This window comes from Doryrhamphus excisus, linkage group LG1 (genome assembly GCF_037039965.1).
Source record: "Doryrhamphus excisus strain RoL-2023G ecotype Guam linkage group LG1, RoL_Dexc_Guam_v1.1, whole genome shotgun sequence".
Taxonomy (NCBI): domain Eukaryota; kingdom Metazoa; phylum Chordata; class Actinopteri; order Syngnathiformes; family Syngnathidae; genus Doryrhamphus; species Doryrhamphus excisus.
The window spans coordinates 9872381-9894227 of record NC_136357.1 but is presented as its reverse complement, the minus strand read 5'-3'; the positions used below and the strand labels follow the sequence as shown (position 1 = coordinate 9894227).

General features: G+C 40.4%; 2 protein-coding genes across 7 annotated transcripts; one reads left to right on the top strand and one right to left on the bottom strand.

The window, feature by feature from the left end:
• Window positions 1–715: 715 nt before the first annotated feature.
• On the bottom strand, window positions 716–15715 carry ppp6r2b (protein phosphatase 6, regulatory subunit 2b). 6 transcript variants are annotated; one of them, XM_058074927.2, is made up of 25 exons: window positions 14481–15715; window positions 12647–12802; window positions 12477–12575; window positions 12055–12241; window positions 11077–11214; window positions 10930–10995; window positions 10711–10823; window positions 10517–10630; window positions 10301–10421; window positions 10049–10210; window positions 9752–9970; window positions 9614–9678; window positions 9411–9526; window positions 9218–9303; window positions 9059–9139; window positions 8881–8978; window positions 8745–8802; window positions 8340–8464; window positions 8091–8260; window positions 7857–8010; window positions 7262–7341; window positions 6926–7136; window positions 3913–4044; window positions 3229–3267; window positions 716–3123 (listed from the first exon to the last, which is right to left on the bottom strand). In XM_058074927.2, exons 2-24 carry the CDS (start codon window positions 12790–12792, stop codon window positions 3234–3236), a joined length of 2775 nt encoding a protein of 924 aa, XP_057930910.2. In that variant the 5' UTR covers window positions 12793–12802; window positions 14481–15715; the 3' UTR covers window positions 716–3123; window positions 3229–3233. The 6 variants fall into 6 exon arrangements, with proteins under 6 accessions (XP_057930910.2, XP_057930912.2, XP_057930911.2 ...); XM_058074929.2 differs by having other exon boundaries at window positions 3909–4044; window positions 14481–15714; XM_058074928.2 differs by having other exon boundaries at window positions 716–3267; window positions 3909–4044; window positions 14481–15714.
• Window positions 15472–21710, top strand: dnaja2b (DnaJ heat shock protein family (Hsp40) member A2b). Its single transcript, XM_058074934.2, has 9 exons — window positions 15472–15735; window positions 16681–16740; window positions 18644–18870; window positions 18949–19029; window positions 19112–19245; window positions 19598–19794; window positions 19867–20011; window positions 20354–20481; window positions 20914–21710. The coding sequence occupies exons 1-9, from the start codon at window positions 15658–15660 to the stop codon at window positions 21100–21102; spliced, it is 1239 nt and encodes a 412-aa protein (XP_057930917.2). The 5' UTR covers window positions 15472–15657; the 3' UTR covers window positions 21103–21710.
• Window positions 21711–21847: the final 137 nt, after the last annotated feature.

Genomic DNA, 21847 nt, shown 5'->3' with positions numbered 1-21847 from the left:
TATCAAGGACAGTGTAAAAGGTTCAATTGATGCATTTCACCACATTGTACTGCGTCACGTCGCGTCTTTGCTTGTGCTTATGCGTTTGTGTCGTCATGGTGATGCGTATGTACGCTGCAACCAGAGCATTTTCTACCTGGCTGGATGGAAAAAGTAACTCAGTAGATCATAATTTATATCACTTGTGATCAAAGTTCCCTTTAAGCAGCGCACAAAACAAAATCAAACCTGAAGTTCAAATAAAATACATAATTTATTCGTGCCATTTTGTAATGCCTGTCAAAGGTGACAAGAGTTAACAACACAATGATGAGCACTGTCTAGCCAATGATGAGATCCTATATGTACTATTCAATATGATTTGCATTTCTATTAGAACTGCAAATCACTTCCTACTACTATAGTGTGTTTGCCATGCCTCTCGAAGTACTCCGGTACACCTCTCAGGAGAATGATCCCAGGAAGGACTCCTTTTACCCTGTGTTTGTCTGTGTGTGTATGTTCTCGTCTTTCTGTCTTTAAGTGGCACCATATTTAACATCCCAACCTTCTGACATGTCCTATAAAAATGCTGGAAATGCTAGGAACAGCTCCTTTTTACACTATTACAGAGTATATAGTGGTGTGTCAAAGCTGGCCCCTTCCTGATTTCTTATTTGTCACACTTCAATGTTTCAGATCAAATAATTTAAATATTAATCAATGACAACACAACTGGGGAAAAAAAGAAACATTTTATTATTAAAGGGGGCAAACACTTTTTCACACCACTGTGTGTGTGCTGTTTATCTGTGTGTAACAACCCATGACATGCTTTGACCTTTACTAGTGTGTGTGTGTGCTGCAGTAGGCCACACACTTCCATTTCTTCTGGGTATGACATATTTATTAGGGCCATATATGAATTTACAAGCTAAAGTGACAACAATTAACAATTAACATACACAGTATTTTCATAAGGAAGAAAAACAAACACAAACACACACACACACAAATACCAGCATCAGTTCGCATTACCAAAAAATTGATTTTACAACACAGATTATATTTTCTACCACAGATTCACAGTGGTACACAGAACCTTTGGAATGAGCAACAGACAGCAAGATGCCGATACATACACCACAGGTATTTATAGGCCAATGTTTTGTACCTCATACCATTACACATTCATATTGCCCCAGCTGCACTACAACAAGCTCTCACACTAAACGTCAAAAGGACGAGAATGACATATTCACTCATGAAACAGCCCTGTTTTCCTCCTCAAACCCTGATTTCTATGTAAATATGGCTGCCACGAATATTTAACCTGAAACAAAAAACAGGGTGTAACGGTACACCCGTGCAGAACACCTCCACAAATGTGCATCCCGGCCATTGACTAGCGGCTTTTCCGAGACAGCGCCTGAAGACACTCTTCCGTCATTTGCTAACACTTTGCCTTTCCAGTGAAACATGTAAACCAGAGGTGTCCAAAGTGTGGTGCAGGGATCGCAGTTCCTTTTTTATTTACAGGCCAAACAATGCAAAAAATATATATATAATACGGAACGAGCAAACTTCGGTGGGAAAAGATTGGGCAGCCTTGATGGAAACGAACAACTAGCAAACAAACTGGCAACTAACAATGCTGCACTTAAGCCAATAAAAAAACTTCCATATACTAAAAATAGAATCATTCACATTGTGCAAACTCTTACTGTTGTACTTACCTGTATTGTTTCACTTTCCTTAAAGCACCTATGATATAACTTAAGATATAGTGTATCATATTTATTTATTTTGTATCCACTAGTTTTGTTTATTGGCTAAGAAGCTGAATGGTTTCTATTTTGTACCCCTACTGTAGCGAAAATTAACCAAACTTCAAAAGAGCCTGGGATTGTGGGGAGGGGGACATGTACATGAGATTCAAATGAAGCCAGTAAGTGCTTCCTTCTTCAAAAAGTGCTTGTGAATCACTCCAAATTAATGCAAATAGTTCCAGAGATAAAGTCAAATATGTAGAAGTCACCACCCGCCCTCAGACGCAGAACAGGAGACGAGTGGAAAGATAAAGCACCACTTCCAATGTAGCTCAGCATTAAACCTAAACGGCATTATTTAACCATTTTTTATATGTATAATGTATTTATCAGTCCTTTCTTCATCTATTACAAAGTGTAAGTACCTTGCTGATGAGAAAATCTCAAGAAAAGGCCAATTAGGAGTAATATGGATAAGCGAAATAGAAAATGGATGGATGGTGCAGTGAGCTAAAAACTGATTGGCAAAGTGATATGGAAGACTACACACACACACACACACAGGAACTGATGCTGGGCTATTAACTGAAACATTGTTATTGCATCATTTCAACACGAGACACACTCATTCAAAACAACTTTTCGTACATTCTATTTGTCCTAAAAATAGATAGAATGTTCATATATATGTGTATATATACTGTATACATTTATATTACCAAGAGTAGCCACAGCCTAATACAGGTGCAAATTGAACATTATATTGACACAGCTCCAAGGAAAGGGTGCATGCACATCTTTGTGTCGTTTTTTTTCAACCCCCTTTTTTTAAAGCATGTAGTATGCCTGTGTGTGTATGTGTATACTGTATACACTGTATGTGTGTAAATGTAGTGTGTATGTGTGTTACACAGCGGTGCTTTCATTGCATCTGCATTCCACTCCTTTGACCTGAGATTGCACGTTGGACAGAGCTGCCATGCACACCATCTATACACAAACAAAAACGCATTTCTACACTTGAGGAATCTGTCAGAGGTCGAAGGAGGAAGTGGTGATACGGTCAGTTGGCCATATGAGTGTCTGAGTGTGTGTTCAAAACAAGTCTGTGTTTAAAGCATTTGCATGGCATGCAAATTGAAATGCTTATGAGTCAAAATGGTTGCTATAGTTTTGTCGATTTTTTTATTTGCTATCAACAGTCAAATGCTCTGAAGCTGTGTTTAATACAGGACCACGCTCCGATTCATGTACAAAATTTGGCTTAATTTACTCTTGACAGTGTTGTTTTTCCAGTGGGCAGACCATTAATGTGTAACTTCATTTCGCTTTTGACGTGCAGTTCAGTGAGTCTGGTGCTGTTTGACCTCAACGTCTATCAAAACATACAAAAACAATGGCAGAAAGGGCTAAGAGGAATCAAAGAATGCATGGTTGCAGTTTGAATGGTCCGTCAGTGAGCGAGTGTGCGTGCCTGTACCGTCGTTAGGCCGGTCCATTGACGGAGGGCAGCTTCTCCCTGCAAGTTCGTGACAAAAGGACAGATTTGATGAGGTCAACAACAGAGTTACTGGCTAAAGAGAAGCAACAGTAAAACAGCATTGTGACCTGCAGCTAAAAAATATTTGTGGTATGTCATAACTGGCTATGCAAAAATGGAGTTAGACAACACTTGCATATTAAGCATTTAAACAAGGAGTGTCCAAACCTTTTCCACCAAGGGCCACATTCTGAAAAATGCAAGGAATCAAGGATATTATGTATACCAGGGTTGCGCAATATTTTGTATGTACCGGTATACATTCTTCCGGTAAAAAATTTATATCGTGACATCCTAAAAATATTGTGATACATGCTAAGGTCCATACTGCCCAAACCTAGTGTATGCCAAAGTACATATGCTAAGAAGTTATAAATATTATTTTAATAAAAATCTGTATCCCCTAATATTTAAACCTTCTAAAATACTTGCAGTAAATTTTATTTTCTGAATATTATGACTTTGTTTCCAGCTTCACACACTGGTATTATCTTTATTACTATTAGGTCTATATCTGTACAAATTATTGTGAGTGTATTGTCCTAAAATGTGAAATTTAAGCCAAATGTAGTCAAATTTGCAATCCTGGCAACAATCATTGTAATCATAGGTACACTTACTTACTGTGTGACAGCAGCCGACCCCTGAGTTGTAATGGCTGTAGCTGGGTCCGAACAGTCTCCGTGTTTCCTATCATGTCCCGGGTCTGCTTCATTTCCCTTCCCTTTGTCTTCAGCTGCCATCATATTTGCTTGGCTGCAAAACAAAACAAACAAAAAAAAAACGTTCTGAGCAAAGTTTACAATCATGAACAGTAAGCAAACAAACATCAGTTGTAGTTCCTGCTAAACTTGGTCATCCCAAACACCAATCAGGCTGTAGACTAACCTAATTAAGGCACACAGTAGTCCCAACTTCTACATCGATCATTTTAGTCAGTACATGCTTTTTGAGTGCCAATTTGTTAGTAGTTTGCGTGCCAATGCATTGATCATAGGAACCCTGAAATAAATTGGGTTGTTCAAATGCATGCAATGTGTCACACTGTTAGTGTTGGGGTGCGCTAAAACAAAAACAGTTTTTATATTTTCCCCTCATTTATTCGTTTGCTCGGTACACAGTGAAGATGATGGTTGGAACACTTAACATTAGCTGGTTGTTGCACTGCAAAAAAAAAAGAAAAAGATGCACTGGATATGTAATTATGAAACCTCAACCTACGGGAGATACTATTTTTGGTTTAAGAAGTGCACATAGCAAATGATACAAAGAGGCTTGTGTTGGGTAGAACTATTAGGAAACTAAAGTAAGTATGTCATTTTTGAGTTAGTGCAGTCCATTTATGAATTAAGCACCTTTTCCACTGCACGTTAACTACCCGCCTCATCATGGCTGCACTCGCTATTGATGCGTTTCCATTGGCAAATGCAGATATGAGGCAGACATTGTAGCTGGTCATTTGGGATTGCAAGTACCGCAAATTGATAATGTTCACCAAATATTCCAAAATAAAAGCATGGAGATTTGAGGATGCATAGCTAGAAATGACAAAAAAAACCCAAAAAACAAACATATGCTACTGTTAGCTTACCCTGTCTGGTCCCATTCTGGATGTTGGTTTATTATAATCCACAGATTTGTTTTCTTGACCCCATCATCCTTGTAACAGATTCATCCAGTTTCATGCTGTTAAAATATGAAAAAGTAATTCTCTTGCTTTGTTGTTACTTGTGTGTCTCTGTAGGGATTTGTATTGGAAAACCACGCAAAACTAAAAATAGTCGACGCCGAGTACACCTGTGCAACCCGAATAGGTACAGTGCAGTGGAAAAGGGACTTCAATCTTGTCCTGAATGATGACAAGGCATTTTTGCACACTTCCTGTACAAGGCAACAAGCAGACCAAAACCACGTGAGACATATATATTTTTTGTTGTGATGGACGGCATTTGCTTTTACATAAAACTTCAGGAAATCATTGCACACTTCACATACCGTCTAGTGGCTGGTCTGAATACTCTGAGGGGGAGATGAGACAGGTGGGAAGAGACAGGAAGGGGGTGATATCAGAACAGTAACATAGAGGGTAGGACAGCTTTGAGGGATAAAAGGAGGGACGGTCTAGTGCAGCACAGACAAATACGGACAATAGAGAACGATACAATGCTATTACAGTGGAACCTCCAAAGTCGAACATAATCCATTCCGTCACGCTGGATGACCTTTGTTTTGTTCGCATTTTTCAAACGCAATTTTCAAAAATGTTTGAATAATTCGTTCCAGACTCCAAAATGTCGCCATCTTAAATTCTTTATTAACTGTACAGACAATGTTTTAAGTTACATTTTAACATTATTAACTGTCATACAAGTATAAGCATAAGTTAAAAAAAAACAAAAAACAACAACACTGTAAACACTCGCTTAACTTTAATGAATGAGGAGGGTCGTTGCTGATGCATCTATTTTTTTTTAAGCTATCACACACGCATATAATGAAATTAACCACTAATGTCATGTAAAACATTTAAACACAACACACATACAACACGCTCGCAGCTAACCAGTCAACAGCTAGCAAGAGGCGTTCACGTATCCGTCTACATCTTCACTCATGGCCTCGAACAGCACAAACACACAGAACTCAAATATACACCAGAGACAGAATTATCCAAATCAAAGTCCTTTGTAAAAAAAAAAAAAAAGCTGCTCAATACCGGCTAAGAGTCCTATCAAGCCAGTCAGGATGGGAACAAAAACAGGAAGTAGTAGAAAACTTACCAAAATAAAACCAGTCACAGCACTAAATATCTCTTAACAGAGGCCGCACTTCTGCACACAGTCATTCACATGACTACTGGTGAACATCTCCGATGGCAATGGAAAAACTCGGTAATGCTGGACAAAAGTACTTGGATGCCGCAAGTGTCTTTCAGCTTTCAACTTCACGGTAACTTCCAGTGCATATTCTTCTTTTTCTTCGTCTCACGCTGTTCTCTTAACACCCCGTGTTGGGAATGGTCCTTCTTTCAGAAAAAAAGTGCCGCAAACAACCAAAGAACAAACAAAACACACACGCAGAGTTAATCCTTTTGATGGTGGCTGAAATGAGGTCTGGTGAGGTGCGCTGATGGCTCGCGTGATATGGTATGATGACGTCATGCATTATGACAGTTTAAGACATGGAAGGCATATTTCCCCCCCCCCCAAGATTTTGGTCGAACACCTAATTATGCAAACTTTAAGGCGTTCGACAGTTGAGGTTCCATTGTATGTACAGTGGAAAACTATTTTAAGATGCCATTTTTAATGTAATTTTTTTTAAATAGTGTTAAACCATACCTATGCAGTGCAGTTGAAAAACTAACTGAAATCCTTTTGCTGGAATGAAAATTATTGTAATCAGTCACACTCAAAGCCTTGCTAATTAGGACAAACAAAAGTGAACACAAACTACCTAGCAACATGCAATATTAAAGTAGAAGGAATTTAACCAAAATAATTAGTTTTCAACTGCATAGCACAGATAGTGTTAAGAGTATTTTTTCATCCTTACATTAAAAATCTGGCACTTTTTTTTATATCCACTGTTGGTGCTTGAACCAATGCTTTTTTCTATGATTCTATGCGTACTGTACCTGGTGAACACAGCCCGCTCATTCTTAGCATCCATGGTGAGCCGGATGGTCTCCTTGCCAGCGCCTGTGTTGATGGTCTCCGTGGTTACCGTCTCAGTGGATGTTGACTCAGTCTTGCTTTCTTCCTCGTCGGTTTCTGAGCTGCTGGAGGAGGAGCTGTCTGATGCCACCAGTGGAGCTTTTCTCGCGCCACAGACAGTCCACACACAAGCTAGAGGGACGCAAGGGATAAGATAATCAGATTTCAATGTTACGCAGTAGTAAACTTTTTTAAATTGTTGGTTTTAGATGTTTGAATGTTGTAGTGGTCAAAAACAGAATATTGCTCCAACTTACGATTCTGGTTTGGTTTAGTGTTGTTGGGTCCACTGTGGTCAGAGTCCACGGGGGAAGTACATCTGGGGCCTGTTTCAGAACTAGAGATATACAGTACATTGAGTTATAAATATGATAAATAAATGCAGCGCAGCCAAAGCACTATAGACATTTTTGACCAATTTGGGCGCTAGTCAGGAAGGTCACATTCCTTGAATTCCAAACTTTGAATTGAATTTCCGACATCAAGGCACCCTCACCAATACTAGGAACAAACCAAAAGTACCAAATGTACCAGAATGACTGTGATGGTGAAGATGGGTGCTCCTTCATTCATTTGTACTGAATGCCAGGACTGAACTTTGTCCATCTGACTGAGAAATAAATTCACTCACTTTAATGGTTTTCTTTTGGAATGTCGCCCTGGCTTTGTTCTGTCCCTGGTGAATGCCACTAACAGCACATTGCTAAAGTTTGACACTGTATTTAGTGTCTGAGTTTGAAGTTTTGAGGTCAAACTCATGCTGGCTGTACTCTACTTTTCGGAACAAAATCATTTTAGTTTTTCCAGTGAAGACAGCATTGCTATGCCTGTTTAGACATTCTGCAGACTTACCAGCAGAAAGGCTGGAAGTCAGTGAACTTGGCCCAGCCCTTCTCCTCTGTCTCTGTGGCCACTGATTGGGGATTGTCCCACGCTGCAAAACCAACGCCTGCTGCAGGAGCCTTTGAGTTTACCTCGCCAAAGTCTGCAATCCAACCTCCAGAGTCTGAGAAAAAAAACAGTCATTCCCTCAGAAAGGGCAAAACAATGGTATGATAAACAGTGGTATGACTATCATATACTCACTCTTTGTGGACTCTGTCTGGCTAGAGAAAGGGTCAAGGTCATCTTTCAGTTCCTCTCCTTCATCTGAGTCAGAGCCTGCTGCTTTGTCAGAGGCCTGTGTGGCAGCAGTAGCTGACCTATCAGAGGTTTTAGCTGCTGCTTGGCCTTGGGCTGCCTGCGACCCACCAAATCTTGAATGGGCAGATCAAATTAACCTTTATGCATCACCAGTCTGGATGATTTAGGACTAGAATTAGGAAGTCTGCAAACCTGTTCCTCGACTTGGTTTGTGTTGCATAGTTAATCTCTTTTTCTTCCCAGATGTCCTCTTCATCATCATCATCAAAGGGCTGAATCCTCTCCTTGGCACAGGCATCAAACACAGCTGTATTGGCCTTTAAGGTAAATATGTCATTATTTAGGAGCATTCCTATACAAATATCCTTCTCCACACTATGATCCAAATTCTGTGGCTTAAGTCTACCAAGATATTCCGTTTATTGAATCCTACTTTGCTGAAATTTACAGTCTAGAACCAATTAACCATGTTAAATAAGGGATTACTGTAAAGATTTGTGTGTTTTTGCATGTTGTTCTATTACCTACCAATAATCAGTAAAATACATACACATTCCCAAAAAGGTACACGATGGAGCTTCAACTGTGTAAACTTACACTTTCTTGGCCTACATCAATGTTGATATTGATTTCTGCTATTCGATCAAACGTTGCCCTACAACAACAGAAGAATTCACTTAGTCGACATGGTTAGAACACACACACACACACACAGGCATGTTAGTAGACATACCCAATGCTGTCATCATGATCAGTGAACTCTTCATCATTAAAGCCAAACTGATCCACAAAGTTAGCCGTCATCTGTTGAATCTGGTAGTCTGAAAAAGCCTAAAACAAAAGCAAATCAAATAGTTGAATTTGAAGGCACCATAGCAGAGAGCCTTAATGTTGCATGCATGTGCCAATACCTGCTGCAGTGACAGTTCTTTTGGGAAGGGGCTCTCCATCATATCATCCTCTGAGGAAGGACGTGGATTCCCACTGCCAACCTAAACATACAAATAGAAAGTTTATGTATGTATAATAAAAACTGACTGAAATTATGTTGTGCACATTTGAACTTTTACCAGATCTAAGGTGTTTCTCCTGTTGGTCTCTGATAGTGTTTGGTCCACAAAAGCCTCCCAGCGCCCTCTGCAGTCATCTGGCAGCTCTACAGAATGATGGGATATTACAGAAGCATGAATGTGTCTATGTCTTTCTTTCTTTCTTCTGATTTACTGTCAGGCATTTTTCGAATGTATTATTCTCCACACATACCGCTGATAAGATTACTAATCTGAGTGTGAACCGGGCCTTTCTCCAGATTGTGGACCACAGTGTTGGCGATCCTGGTTAGATGTCCCATGTAGCCTCTCCTCATACCACCTTCCGACCTAAAAAACAAATTTCCCACTATTAGCTCATCTCCTCATGCCTCTAAACAAAAAGCAACCTCTTGGCATAGTCTCAAAGTTACTTACTGTGTTTTATCATTCTCTTCCCAGGCAACTAAAATCCTCTGTACAAGGCAGCAATGCTGAAACAACTTGAGAAAAAAATGGGGAGGTCAATGGTCACAAACTGCAACTGCGAGCCTTCGGTATGTCAAGGATACCCACGTGAGTCACCAATAAATTATGTGCAGCATTTTCGGGGGTGACTGGAGTTTCAGTTAAAGCCTGCTCCGGCGATGCCTCCTGAGGAGACTTAGCCTTATCCTGGGATCCCACGGCTGGCTGAAGTCTCATTTCATGCGCACAGGGCCGCAGGATGGCTGCAACAATAAGCTCCACTTGCAGGTGCAGGAAGTTGTTCCATGTGTACTTGAAGAACAAGTTCTGAGTGATAGGTGAAGGGTTATTTTATAGAAATACTATACTGTAAAATGAAAACTTCCATGTGTGGTTTCATCTCACCAAAAGCAGATCCACTGTATTGAGTCTGCAAAGTTCCTGTGCTATGACCGCATGGCTGGCAGAGCTGGTGTATAGCAGAGAGGCCACTAGTCTGGCTACATGTAGCCGTGTGTTCCCCAAAGGTTCCTCTATCACACCCAAAGTCGTCAGCATACGACTTCGCTATACACACATACATGCACACAAGTTGTAAGCAGTTGGATCTTTTTCATTCATCTATAAGATATATTTCATTAATCTTGGGGGGCGTACCTTGGGAGGTTCCAGGAGTAGCTGGTGGAAGTGTACCAAGTGTGGCTGAATGGCCAACAGAATGCTGCTGTTAATGGTGTAACTTCGCTCAAAACCCTGGGCATCCATTACACCATCCACACTGTGGATTACAAAAACAAAGAATGAACAGATACATTGTTTGATTTGAACAAATAGAATCTTACATCTTTTAAGAAAGCTTTGCAGTCAACTCACACAGGCCTCCTGATTTCCAATAATGTGAGCAGAACCTGAATCCCATTGACGATGCAGCTCTCGGTTCTGTCTCCCGAGAACATGTTCCGCAGCAGCTGCTCCACACACTCCTGCCTGAGAACGACATTATATTTACAGTATCCTGTTAAAACAACACTAACATGGGTGTGTTATATGTCTGCAGTATGACGTACGATTCCAGCACAGTTAGCAAGGGGTCAGGCTGGGACATATCTTGAAGCTGATTGGCCTGGTCTCTGCTTAAACGAATTATGTCGCATAATGTCTGAGATGCATTGGACTGCCTCTTGACAGAAAGAAAATACATACAGTCAGAATTGTACATTCCAGCTCTATATGGTTGATAGTGTTAACCATCGTAGGGAGTTTCTAATACAATAATTTGCTTCTACCTCTTCATCCCTCTCTGGATGAATGATCTCTATGAGTCTCTGGGCTAACTTCTCTTCATTCAACCACTGTAAACAAACACACATTACATCACATCATTTGAGCACAATTGTATCAAAGTGTAACTGTGTGTTTGTCTCATCTCATACAGCGAGAGTCTCCAGTCGAAGAGGGGGCGGCTCCACACAGCTGATAAGCCGTAAAAGGACATCCATCATAGCCGACGTATCAATGTGCTTCAGAACTAAGGAGAGGAATCCCTCCTTCCCCCGCAGGAAACTAATCACCTGGACAGAATACAGAAAAGGCCATCAAGCTCTACAGTTGTAAGTTACAAAAAAAACACAAACAAAAAACACACCACACTGCTCAGTGTCTGAATTGTAACATCCTAAAGTCGGGGTCATAAATTAAAATTGCATAAGGTCCGTTTATGACATTTTTTTCACAGCAAAACATCCAAACCTTTTTTGCCTCAAAAATGTGGCAAACAGACCAGCACATACCCATACAATCCTTAGTGAAGACCCATTTGCACGTTTCTGTGCTGTAAATTAATGTGTTATGAACCTCGTCGATTCTTCATACTGGGCGCTATAGTACTGGATTCTGTAAGAATTAACATTTTTTAGTCCGTCCTTTCACTTTGAAATTCGTTTTTCTCGATAAACTTCTTACTTTTGAGCAAGCCATGGTACTATTCCAATATTAGCGGCATAGGATCATTCCTGGCAAGTAAAAGATTACATTGGCTCATTTTGAGTGACCACATCAGCTATTATGTTAACTGGAACAGGAACAGATTATTCAAATTATATAATTTACTATGGGAAAAGTTATTTTTAAGTATGAACAAAATGGAGGACAACCAGTGCCCTAGAACCTTTGACTCTATGACACTAGTGAGCTTTGAGTGGAGACTGAAGAATTAAATTAGTCACTTGTGCTTTGATGTCTTAAGCACAGTGACTACACTTGAAGGCCTCTGATGCAACCATGGTTCCTTCTCAATACCTCATCTTTAGAAGCTACTCTGACTAGATGACAAAATAATGATGATGAAAACTTCTGCAACAATATTGATTTTGAAACTAAAAGGAGGTATGTCGCTGTAATGGCTGTGTTACCTGCTCAGTCTTCCGTGCAATGAGGTTCCCAATTGTCTTACTAAAGAAGGACGCCAACAGGGGGTTAAGAGGTGAGGGCTGCTCCAGGAAGGCGTACAGGGTTTCCAGAAGAGGCTCCTCATTACCCAGCTTGTCGTTGATCACGCCCACGTCACTCGTCAATAGCTCGCATGCTATATTTGAATACCTGTGAATCAAGAGAGCACACCTAGCAGTAAGCTCAAAAGGAATATAAAAGGAAGTTGCATTTATGTTACCATGCAAATTAAAAAAAAAAAACAGCTGCAGATGCTTGATACATTGTATGGAGTCCAGTGCTTCTCAAATAGTGGATCCCCAGAGGGGGCATGAGAGACTTTCATTTTAATGCACACCTACAAACATGTACAAATGTATAGACTTTTATATTAAAAGACACGTACTTAAAGCGTTTTGTCTCCTCTATACCAGCAGGGGGCTCGGTAGTAATCTTCCGGACCAGCTCCTGCATGCACTGGTCCTGGCACAGGAATAGGAGAAGTCTACACAATGGCATTAGAAGAAATGTTAGTTACAAATGAGAAACGAGATAATAATAATTCTTTCAACAGACCTCCTATTCTGTGCCTTGCACTCCTGCAGTACATCGTCCTCATCCATAAGCTCGGTAAGCGTGACATCCTCCTTGTCAAGTAAAGCCTCCAGATGAGAAGCTGTGTGTAGGTCAAACTTCCAAAACATGGCTGATGTCAGAGGCATATGCACTTAGCTGTAGAGGCAAAAGAGGCATTGCGCTTAGTACTAAACAAACTGCTGATTGATTAATTTATTACAAAAGCATTTCACATGTACTACGATAATGCAAAGAGCTTTAGGCACATCATTTTAATTAACCATTGGACGTGCTGCATACTCAGAAGTGATTTACACATAGCACTCTGTGCAATCCATAATAAATCAGTGAACCCCATCTCACATAGGCTGATTTATGGGTGGAAAGTGTACTAAAATATTGTACTCTTGTACAGGTAAAAGTACAGGTCTAAAAATCAATTAAAAGCAAGTATCCCATGTAGAGCAAAAAGCAATGGTGGTACAAAGCAATGGTTCTTTAAGGAACAACATCTTTATGAATTAAGGTGCAATAATAAAAACGCCTACTAAATTGCAGAAACATGAGTCAATGTGACTTACTTCTAACCTGTGGTGTCGAATGAGAGCCAATACGCAATGCCAATATCATAGTGATTAATACTGTCAGAAAAGTACGACTGACAGTGTTTATTGTTGTGGCTGTAGTGTGGTGCACTGAATCAAAATACGGGGGGTGCATGATGGTGGTTAACATGTAGGCCCGACAGTCAGGAGATCCGGTTTGGGAGATGCTCAAGAGGAGACTCTTGAGCATCTATGTGGAGTTTGCATGTTCTCCCCATGCATGCATGGGTTTTCTCCGGGTACAACGGTTTCCTCCCACATTCCAAAAACATGTATTTTAGATTCATTGGCGAGTCCAAATTGTCCATAGGTATGAATGTGAGTGTGAATGGTTGTTTGTCTCTATGTGCCCTGTGATTGGCTGGCGACCAGTCCAGGGTAAGCCCTGCCTCTCGTCCGAAGACTGCTGGGATCGGCTCCAGCATACTCACAACCCTAGTGAGGATAAGTGGCATAAAAAAAGCATGGCTATTACAATGAACAAAATATGAGAACCCACTGTGGTCTGTCATTATACTGCATGTTATTGGATTGTGCAGGTGTAACTAATGATGGTGCATACAGTAGTCAGGACTAAGGCGATGTTTGCAACTTGACCTTTCATTCATTCATTCATTTTCTACCTCTTATCCTCACAAGGGTAGCGGGGGTGCTGGAGCCTCTATGTTGAAAATGTTACGACGGATTGTTTGCACATGAAACAAGGAAAGAATGTGTTTATTTGATTTAAATGTCCATTGTCTCTGTCTCCATCTATCACTGCGCATGTGGAGGATTCACATGCAAGGTCGGGAGATTTGTTTTTATTTATCAATTCCATGGTTTACAGATATATAGATATGTTAAATAAAATAGAAAGCATGGGTTTGACCGGCCTCGTGTCAGCCGGTAGGAGCCACTGATGTTGCGGTACTACCCCAAGCGTAATTAGCCTATCGCTTAATTAACAGCACTATGCATCAAATTGGCAAATCTCTGGTCGTAATGAAATGTAATGTGATTTCCACTGGATACGGTGGCGTTTATCTTCTATACAGATTGTAAATTACGCAATGTTTTATTAAATATGTCGCTAATGTTAGCACACAATTTAGGAGCCGGTGCTTCGTGTTAAGCTAGCACGTACGGTTCGTCACGGCTATAAATGGAACGATGCCCCGTTGTTCAGCCCGTTTATCATAGCGTCACCTCTTCCACTTATTTTTTTAAGATGGCGTGTGAAGGTTTACCTTTCAGACGTCATGTTCCTCGTTCTGCATCTAGCTGGACGGCAACTGGGCGACGTGTGTTCTGTCAGCGACTCATCCGGAGGCCCATAGCGGTCTATTCTATTCCTGGCTGCGCTGTTAGCTTCGAGCTAGCCAGCTTATGCAGCTAGCAATGTCATCGACTCCCCGCAGTTTGCTTTGCAGCAGCCCAATGATCTGATAAACCGCACTGTTACACCGACCCTGGCCCAATGAATACACTTAAGCAGGCGAGCTACGAGTATCGGACATTTTTGACGATCAAAATGGCGGATAAGATGATAACGCAGTCCATAAGTTCGACTGTCCGTCAAGCCGTATAAACATCAGCTCTATGGCATTTATTATCTGTTGTCACTCTAAACACGCCGTCAAGACAATCGCACATTAATGTACATGCAAAGTAAAATGAAAGACACACGAAGTACACTACACTGGTTGACCCGAAATATTTCTCTCTTTCAATGAATTTGCTTCGGTTTCTATAGATACTGTAGGATGGTTTAGGGAGTGTCATTCTATTCTCACTCTGAAACGTTTAGGGATATGTACAAAATGTTCAACACTTACGATTCGACCACTAACTCAATGCCTACAGTTATACAAAGTACATTTTAATATTTTCTCATTGAAAACCATAGCACCCGCTTTTACTGATTGGGTTTAATTTTATTTTGACTATTCTATCGAACACGTGATGATGGGAAGCGTTTCTTTTCGTGTAGGGAAGAAAGTTAGACATTATTAATGAGCATTACAGGCATTATATGAACAACCTTAAACATTCTGTAGACTATCACTATATTCATTTTCGAAGCCAAACTCGTCACTCTTGTGTTGCTCTCCTCTGATACTAACTCAAGAGTCTTGAGGTCCTCCTACAAATATGATTCTTCTCTACATTTCAGGAATTGGTCATTAAAATGTCATAAAGATCACGTCATTAAACGTAAGGTTAATAACAAAACCTAATTATGGCCAGTATGAAGTTCGTGAAGATCCCCCTGAAAATGCGACTGCTCTGGTTTGCGGATGTCTACGTCAAAAGTGGGGAGGGACTTTGTGTGTGAATCTGGCAACCCTGGACGACCCAGCCGGTGGAAGCTTGTGTTTCCTTCTCACCTAGCAAAACGTCCGCAGTAGGCAGCCGGTTTGCAACATGTCGAAAGTCGCGGATACTAAGCTGTACGACATTCTCGGAGTCTCCCCATCGGCCAATGAAAATGAACTTAAAAAGGTGAGGATTCGAAATAACCATATTTGAATGTATGCCACTTTTGCATTATGGCCTAGAATACATATTTTCCAACGTGAGCTAGTTTGCCAGGCGCTAGCTAAAATGGCTAGCAGCAGCTTTCTCGCGGTCTAGCTAGCTAGAAAACTAAGCAAGCTAGTAACAAACTAGATGGCGTTCCTGTGGGTGGCTATGTTGGATACTTCCGTATATTAGAGTATATCACATTTTATAGGCCCAAAATGTACTCAAGTCAAACGTTACTGATAGACTAAAGTGACCACGAGTGTCCTAGCCTGCCGGATATTAGACGGTACATTCCAGGAAGTAGTCGTCGCCATATAGCTCTTTACGGAGCATTAAAGTCAATGTGTATCTTCTTTGTACTTGTATATATTATATATCGCATTTAGCTGCTGCAATCAGAGTGAATCGCCGTAAATTTGTATTATTAACCTAACACCGGACTTGAATAATGCACAATGAATAATTAAATGTTTTATAAGATAGTAATTTGCTGGTATGCTGTTGTCTTACCTTTGCACACATGTGCCCGAAAAACCTGACAATTAAGTAAACTGAATTAACATCGGATCGATCGGTCGTACAGCGAAATACTTTGCGATAATGCAAAAGTACAAACATTCTAATCGTTTCTACAAAATTTACAAAAGACCTTAATTGAGTCGCATCAGCAGAATTATTGATTTGTCAAGAATAAAGCTCATAAGATGAAATAGTTGTTTGAGATGTCAAAGACATTGAGTTGCCTGCTGGTGTCCTGATGTTTTTGACAGCAGGAGTTGTGCCCCTAGCATGATATATGCAGGCAGACTATACCCACCAATACCTATGTACTTTGGTGCATAGGCGCTAGACTGGTTTGATCTTTTATATAGTATATTACTTGTTATATTACTTAACAACTTCACTCTTGGATTATTCCAGGCGTACCGCAAATTGGCCAAAGAGTATCATCCTGACAAGAACCCTGATGCTGGAGACAAGGTATGGAACATGCTCTGGTGTTCATATATAAACACCAAACCAAGGGATAGTTTGCATTTTTTTTTGACATGAAGGCAACTGACATGAACACACATTTCTTTCCCTTTTTGTGCACATTAACACAAGAAAACAAATTAATTTGGGCTATGAAGCCCTGTTAAAAAAAAATATATATATATATATAACAGCATTGCATCGTTTGATATCCATGCTGTGATCATGCATTAACACCTACATTGATTGATAACATGTAAGAGTTGCAGTATGACTACATGTGCTGGTGGGGAAATCGGCTTTTTCCTTACAAAGTCACCACAGCAGATCTTTTTTTTCACTTTAAAGACTACACAGCTTGATGTAAAGATTTGCTAAATGCCTGCCACATCAAAAAATGTACTCATGTCCGCCTCTTGTGCTTTCTGGGAAATCGAGACCGTTGGCATGATTTTTACTTACAATTCTCAGTTTAAAATCATACCTTTTTGTTGGGGGTGGAGTTAAACCTGTCGATGCTCACTGAACTCAAAGGCCCTTTCACATTGCCCTTTAAAGACAGCTTCTGCCATGTTGCTGTTAACAGCACAAACACAAAATTTGATGGACAAAGTTGGGCCGGGAATTTTCGAGCCACAGAGTAAAAGCCAAAACAGTCAAAGCAGATCCTGTATGTTGTAGGGATACAACGATTATTCAAAGGAAGGACCTTGGTTTAATTATTTTAGATAATCAAGTGTTTTATTTCTTAAATGGACATAGTGTAAGTGGTGGTTATTTTTAGAGCTATATAATCCTATATGCAATCTTGACTGGTGTGAATGAAGCAGGCAAACAAAGATGAAGTTGAAATAAAATGCTATATTATTAAATGGTGTATATGGAATAAACTATAACAATTAAACAGCCAGTAAAAAAACCCAATTAAAAACACAGGTTTTCCTTATGTTGTTGAGTATGAGGATTTTCTTGGGGAAAAGGCAACAAAACAATATTTTCATGGAAAACATTTATTTTTCCTTTTTTTCGTTCTTTGCTGCTTTTTCTAGCCCATTCAATTTTCCCGCGTCTTTAAACACCAATTTAAACATGTAAAAAAATTTCGATTTTTTTTTTATATTGAACGGTCCCTCCCACGAAGAACGGTACGGAAGAACGGTCTATTAATAATGTGTATCTGCGCACATGTAAAGAATTTGTCTATTTAAATTAATTTTCTTCTAATGGCAACGTTGTAAATCACAAACTGTGAATGTGTGATTTATTAAATTACCACATTTTTCTTCAGACAACTGGCAACTTCCCAAATGAAACTAAATTTGGCCTCCAGTATTTAGCAGACACAGTAACAGATCAACAGAATGTGACAACCATAGTTGCTCATCATCAGCCCCAAAGTCCAATACATGTTTGTTTTTTTTCATGTGCCGGTCAGGCTTACTCGGCTGTTTTAATGGCCGACTTAGGGTATCGTGCCCTCAGGCAGGAACAGGAAGTAAGGAAATTCATCCAAAAAGAGAACTGTAAGGGTTATGACACCACAATTATACACAATACATAGCCTTGTAACAAAGCCCATAATGATTAATTTAATCAGCAGTTAATACTTTTAAAATCAAAATGCTTTTCCCTTGAGAATACTGGAATATCACCTATTCCCTCAAACTTTCAATAGAGCACACTAACTTTTTGTTATACTTTTGATACCTTTTTTTGTCCTGTTTCTTCTTCTGGTGGTACATCGTATCTCATAGTGTCTTACAATATCTCAAAATCGCTCTTCAAACGATATTCTCTTAAAGGACGTTTTTTAATTTTCTTTTACAATTTAAAGTTCTTGCCATTACTGTGCATATGTCAACATGCAACCAAACAGACCTCTTTGTGTACATTGTGTTTTGTCATCCAGTTTAAAGAGATCAGTTTTGCATATGAAGTACTGACAAACCCGGAGAAAAAGGAGCTGTATGACCGCTATGGAGAACAGGGACTTCGGGAGGGCGGAGGAGGTGGGCCCGGAATGGATGATATCTTCTCTCACATCTTCGGTGGGGGACTTTTTGGGTTCATGGGAGGCCAGGGCAGAGGTCGTAATGGAGGAAGGAGGAGAGGAGAAGACATGGTACACCCTTTGAAGTGAGTACTTCACACTCAAAACAGTTTATTGTACAAATTATTTATTGTTATAAACCTGTTTTTTTCCCCTCCACTCAGAGTTTCTCTTGAAGACCTCTACAATGGTAAAACTACCAAACTGCAGCTAAGCAAGAATGTGCTATGTGGTACCTGCAATGGGTGAGCCTGCTCTTAATATGTTAGTATTTGGGTAACACTAATGTACATGAATAGTGCTGACGTTCTCCTGTTTGCCATCCAGTCAGGGGGGTAAAGCGGGTGCAGTGCAAAAGTGTGTGGCATGCAGAGGAGTAGGCATGAGAGTCGTGATCAGACAGCTGGCCCCTGGTATGGTCCAACAGGTGCAGTCAGTCTGCACAGACTGCAAAGGAGAGGGTAATATGACTGTATATTTACATTTACACAATTGAACATGAACACGAATAGGAAAAAGCAGAGCTTATTTCATCTTATCCCTTCTGTATATCTACTACGTATGATTAAAAAGATTAATAATTGGTGACAATGGCTAGGTAGATTCTGTTGTGATGATGGAAGACGAAGTGTTGGAAAAAATTGAATACACAATAACCAAGTCCCAACAGGAATGTATAATCCATCAATAAATGCTACAATCTATGAGTTAATGCTTGGTGTAGAACAAGTAACATACAACAATAGCCTCAAATTTGATGTGATCTACTGTTGTACTACTCTAAGCTATTGGTCCACATTTGTGTGTTTGAAGGTGAAGTCATCAATGAGAAGGACCGCTGTAAAAAGTGTGAAGGCCATAAGGTGTGTAAGGAAACAAAGCTCCTGGAGGTGCATGTGGATAAAGGCATGAAACACGGACAAAAGATCACATTCTCTGGGGAAGCTGACCAAGCACCGGGCGTTGAACCAGGAGACATCGTTCTGGTCCTACAGGAGAAAGAACACGAGGTACCAAACACTCGTGCTTACACTTCTCTAAAATCAAATGGGCACCAATCTTGATTAATGAGGTCGTTTCAGGAATTCCGTCGGGAAGGCAGTGACCTTCACGTGGTGCAACGCATTGGCCTTGTTGAAGCTCTGTGTGGCTTCCAAATGACTGTCACACACCTGGATGGACGTCAGTTGCTTGTCAAATACCCACCTGGCAAGGTCATAGAACCAGGTAAATAATTCTTTTACCTTTTCTTTGTGTTTCAGCGGGTGGTGAGAGTCAATTCGGATTTGAAATCAGAACACCATTGCTCCATCAGTGTCTTGTGAATGTAATGTTTGACTTTGGAAGGTTTACTGCGCTTGTATTGACTGCATTTACAAGACAAGCCACTAGATGGCAGAAGTATTAAAATTTCCACCCTCACTGCTATATGATAAAGGTTTGTAGTAGTGGCTTGTGGCGATTATATTTTTTATATTTTATTTTGCTCACTTTAGCTCACTTAATGGCACTTTTTGAGGAGGATGTGTTGATGTAGCCATCTTGAAACCATCTGTCTTTGTCACTCAGGCTCTATTCGGATGGTGAAGGGTGAGGGGATGCCACAGTACAGAAACCCGTTTGAGAAGGGCGATCTTTACATCAAGTTTGACGTGCAGTTCCCGGAGAACAACTGGATCAACCCTGAAAAGCTGAACGTGAGTTACATCTGTCCAGTCATTATGAGGATGCTAAGTAATAAAGCTAAAAAAAAATTATATATGCACACCCACTTTAACACACACACACACACACACACACACACACACACACACACACACACACACACACACAGTGGGACAAAAGTATTTGGTCAGCCACCAATTGTGCAGCTGTTTGCTGTCTGTGTACACAAGAATGTCATGAAAATATCTACACATGCATTTGGAATTTCACTGGTGACTATCTTCCATAATCACAAGAACAGGCATTACAGTTTGTTGAAGATTTTGTAGCGACGTGTGCAGAGGCTGACATCCATTACTAAAGTTTGCCTGTCTGTTACAGTAAATTGCTTGTCCCTTTTGTGTTTTTCGAAAAGTGCTTCTAAATAAAATGTATTATTATTATTATTATTGTTATTATTCCAGGAGCTAGAGTGCCTTCTGCCAAGCCGTGCGGACGAACCCGTCATTTCCGCTGATGCAGAGGAAGTTGACTTGACAGATTTTGACAGGAGTCAAGGGACGGCTGGGGGCTCCAGGAGAGAGGCCTACCATGATAGTTCTGATGAGGAGGGTGGCCATCATGGCCCAGGGGTGCAGTGCGCACACCAGTAGAAAGACTTTAAGCATGTTTACATGCACATCCCTTGAGTCCCACTGCTAACACCATTCAAGACTTGACGCACATACATGCACATTACCTTCCTTTCACAGTTCCCGTGAAAGACAGATACACTCATACATTGACATATACACGCACCCTCCTCAGATCTATGGTGCCCATAAGACATGCTGGAGTTGTGATGATTATTTTATGTTTCTAGACAGTAGTGCTCGACAAAGTCTCAGGCCAAAACATGACTCGGACCTCCATGGTTTGTGTAAGACAAAAGCAAGTATTGTTGACTCATGTCCAAGGTGTAATGTACTCTATCACACATAAGTGCATGCTGCTTACCCGCTGACAATGTTGCACATGTAGAACAGAGCCCAGACACCAATGTGTTCTGACACCATATGGATAACGTCAGCCCCGAAGATTCCACACAGCCTGCTTGGACATTTGTCTCTTTCTTGAACCATGTTTTCAAAACGGGACTCGCTTGTGCTGCCCAGTATCCTGCTGTCACATTGCTAGAAAATGTCCTGAGTTGTAGTACCTATCAGGAACCATGTCTTGTTTGGAGTTTTGTTTTTATGTTAAAAAGTGTGTTTTGAGACCACTCAACGTAATCTGTGAAGGCTTTCTTCATTGTAATGTGTGTAATGCAGTGGCTCGGTGTGTTGGAGCTGCTATGGAATGTTCTGGCTTAATTAGGATGATTGCTAATGCTGCCTTGTGTTAAGATGTAATGCAAGT

Excerpts from the sequence above, each read along its gene's own strand:
- ppp6r2b (XM_058074927.2), bottom strand. The coding sequence starts at position 12,792 with ATGCCTCTGACATCAGCCATGTTTTGGAAGTTTGACCTACACACAGCT. Across the intron at positions 9,140-9,217 it reads GGAGAAACACCTTAGATCTG|GTTGGCAGTGGGAATCCACG; the intron begins GTAAAAGTTCAA and ends TTGTATGTTTAG. Across the intron at positions 8,803-8,880 it reads GATCATGATGACAGCATTGG|GGCAACGTTTGATCGAATAG; the intron begins GTATGTCTACTA and ends CTGTTGTTGTAG.
- dnaja2b (XM_058074934.2), top strand. The coding sequence starts at position 15,658 with ATGTCGAAAGTCGCGGATACTAAGCTGTACGACATTCTCGGAGTCTCC. Across the intron at positions 18,871-18,948 it reads GACATGGTACACCCTTTGAA|AGTTTCTCTTGAAGACCTCT; the intron begins GTGAGTACTTCA and ends CCCTCCACTCAG. Across the intron at positions 20,012-20,353 it reads TGGCAAGGTCATAGAACCAG|GCTCTATTCGGATGGTGAAG; the intron begins GTAAATAATTCT and ends TTTGTCACTCAG.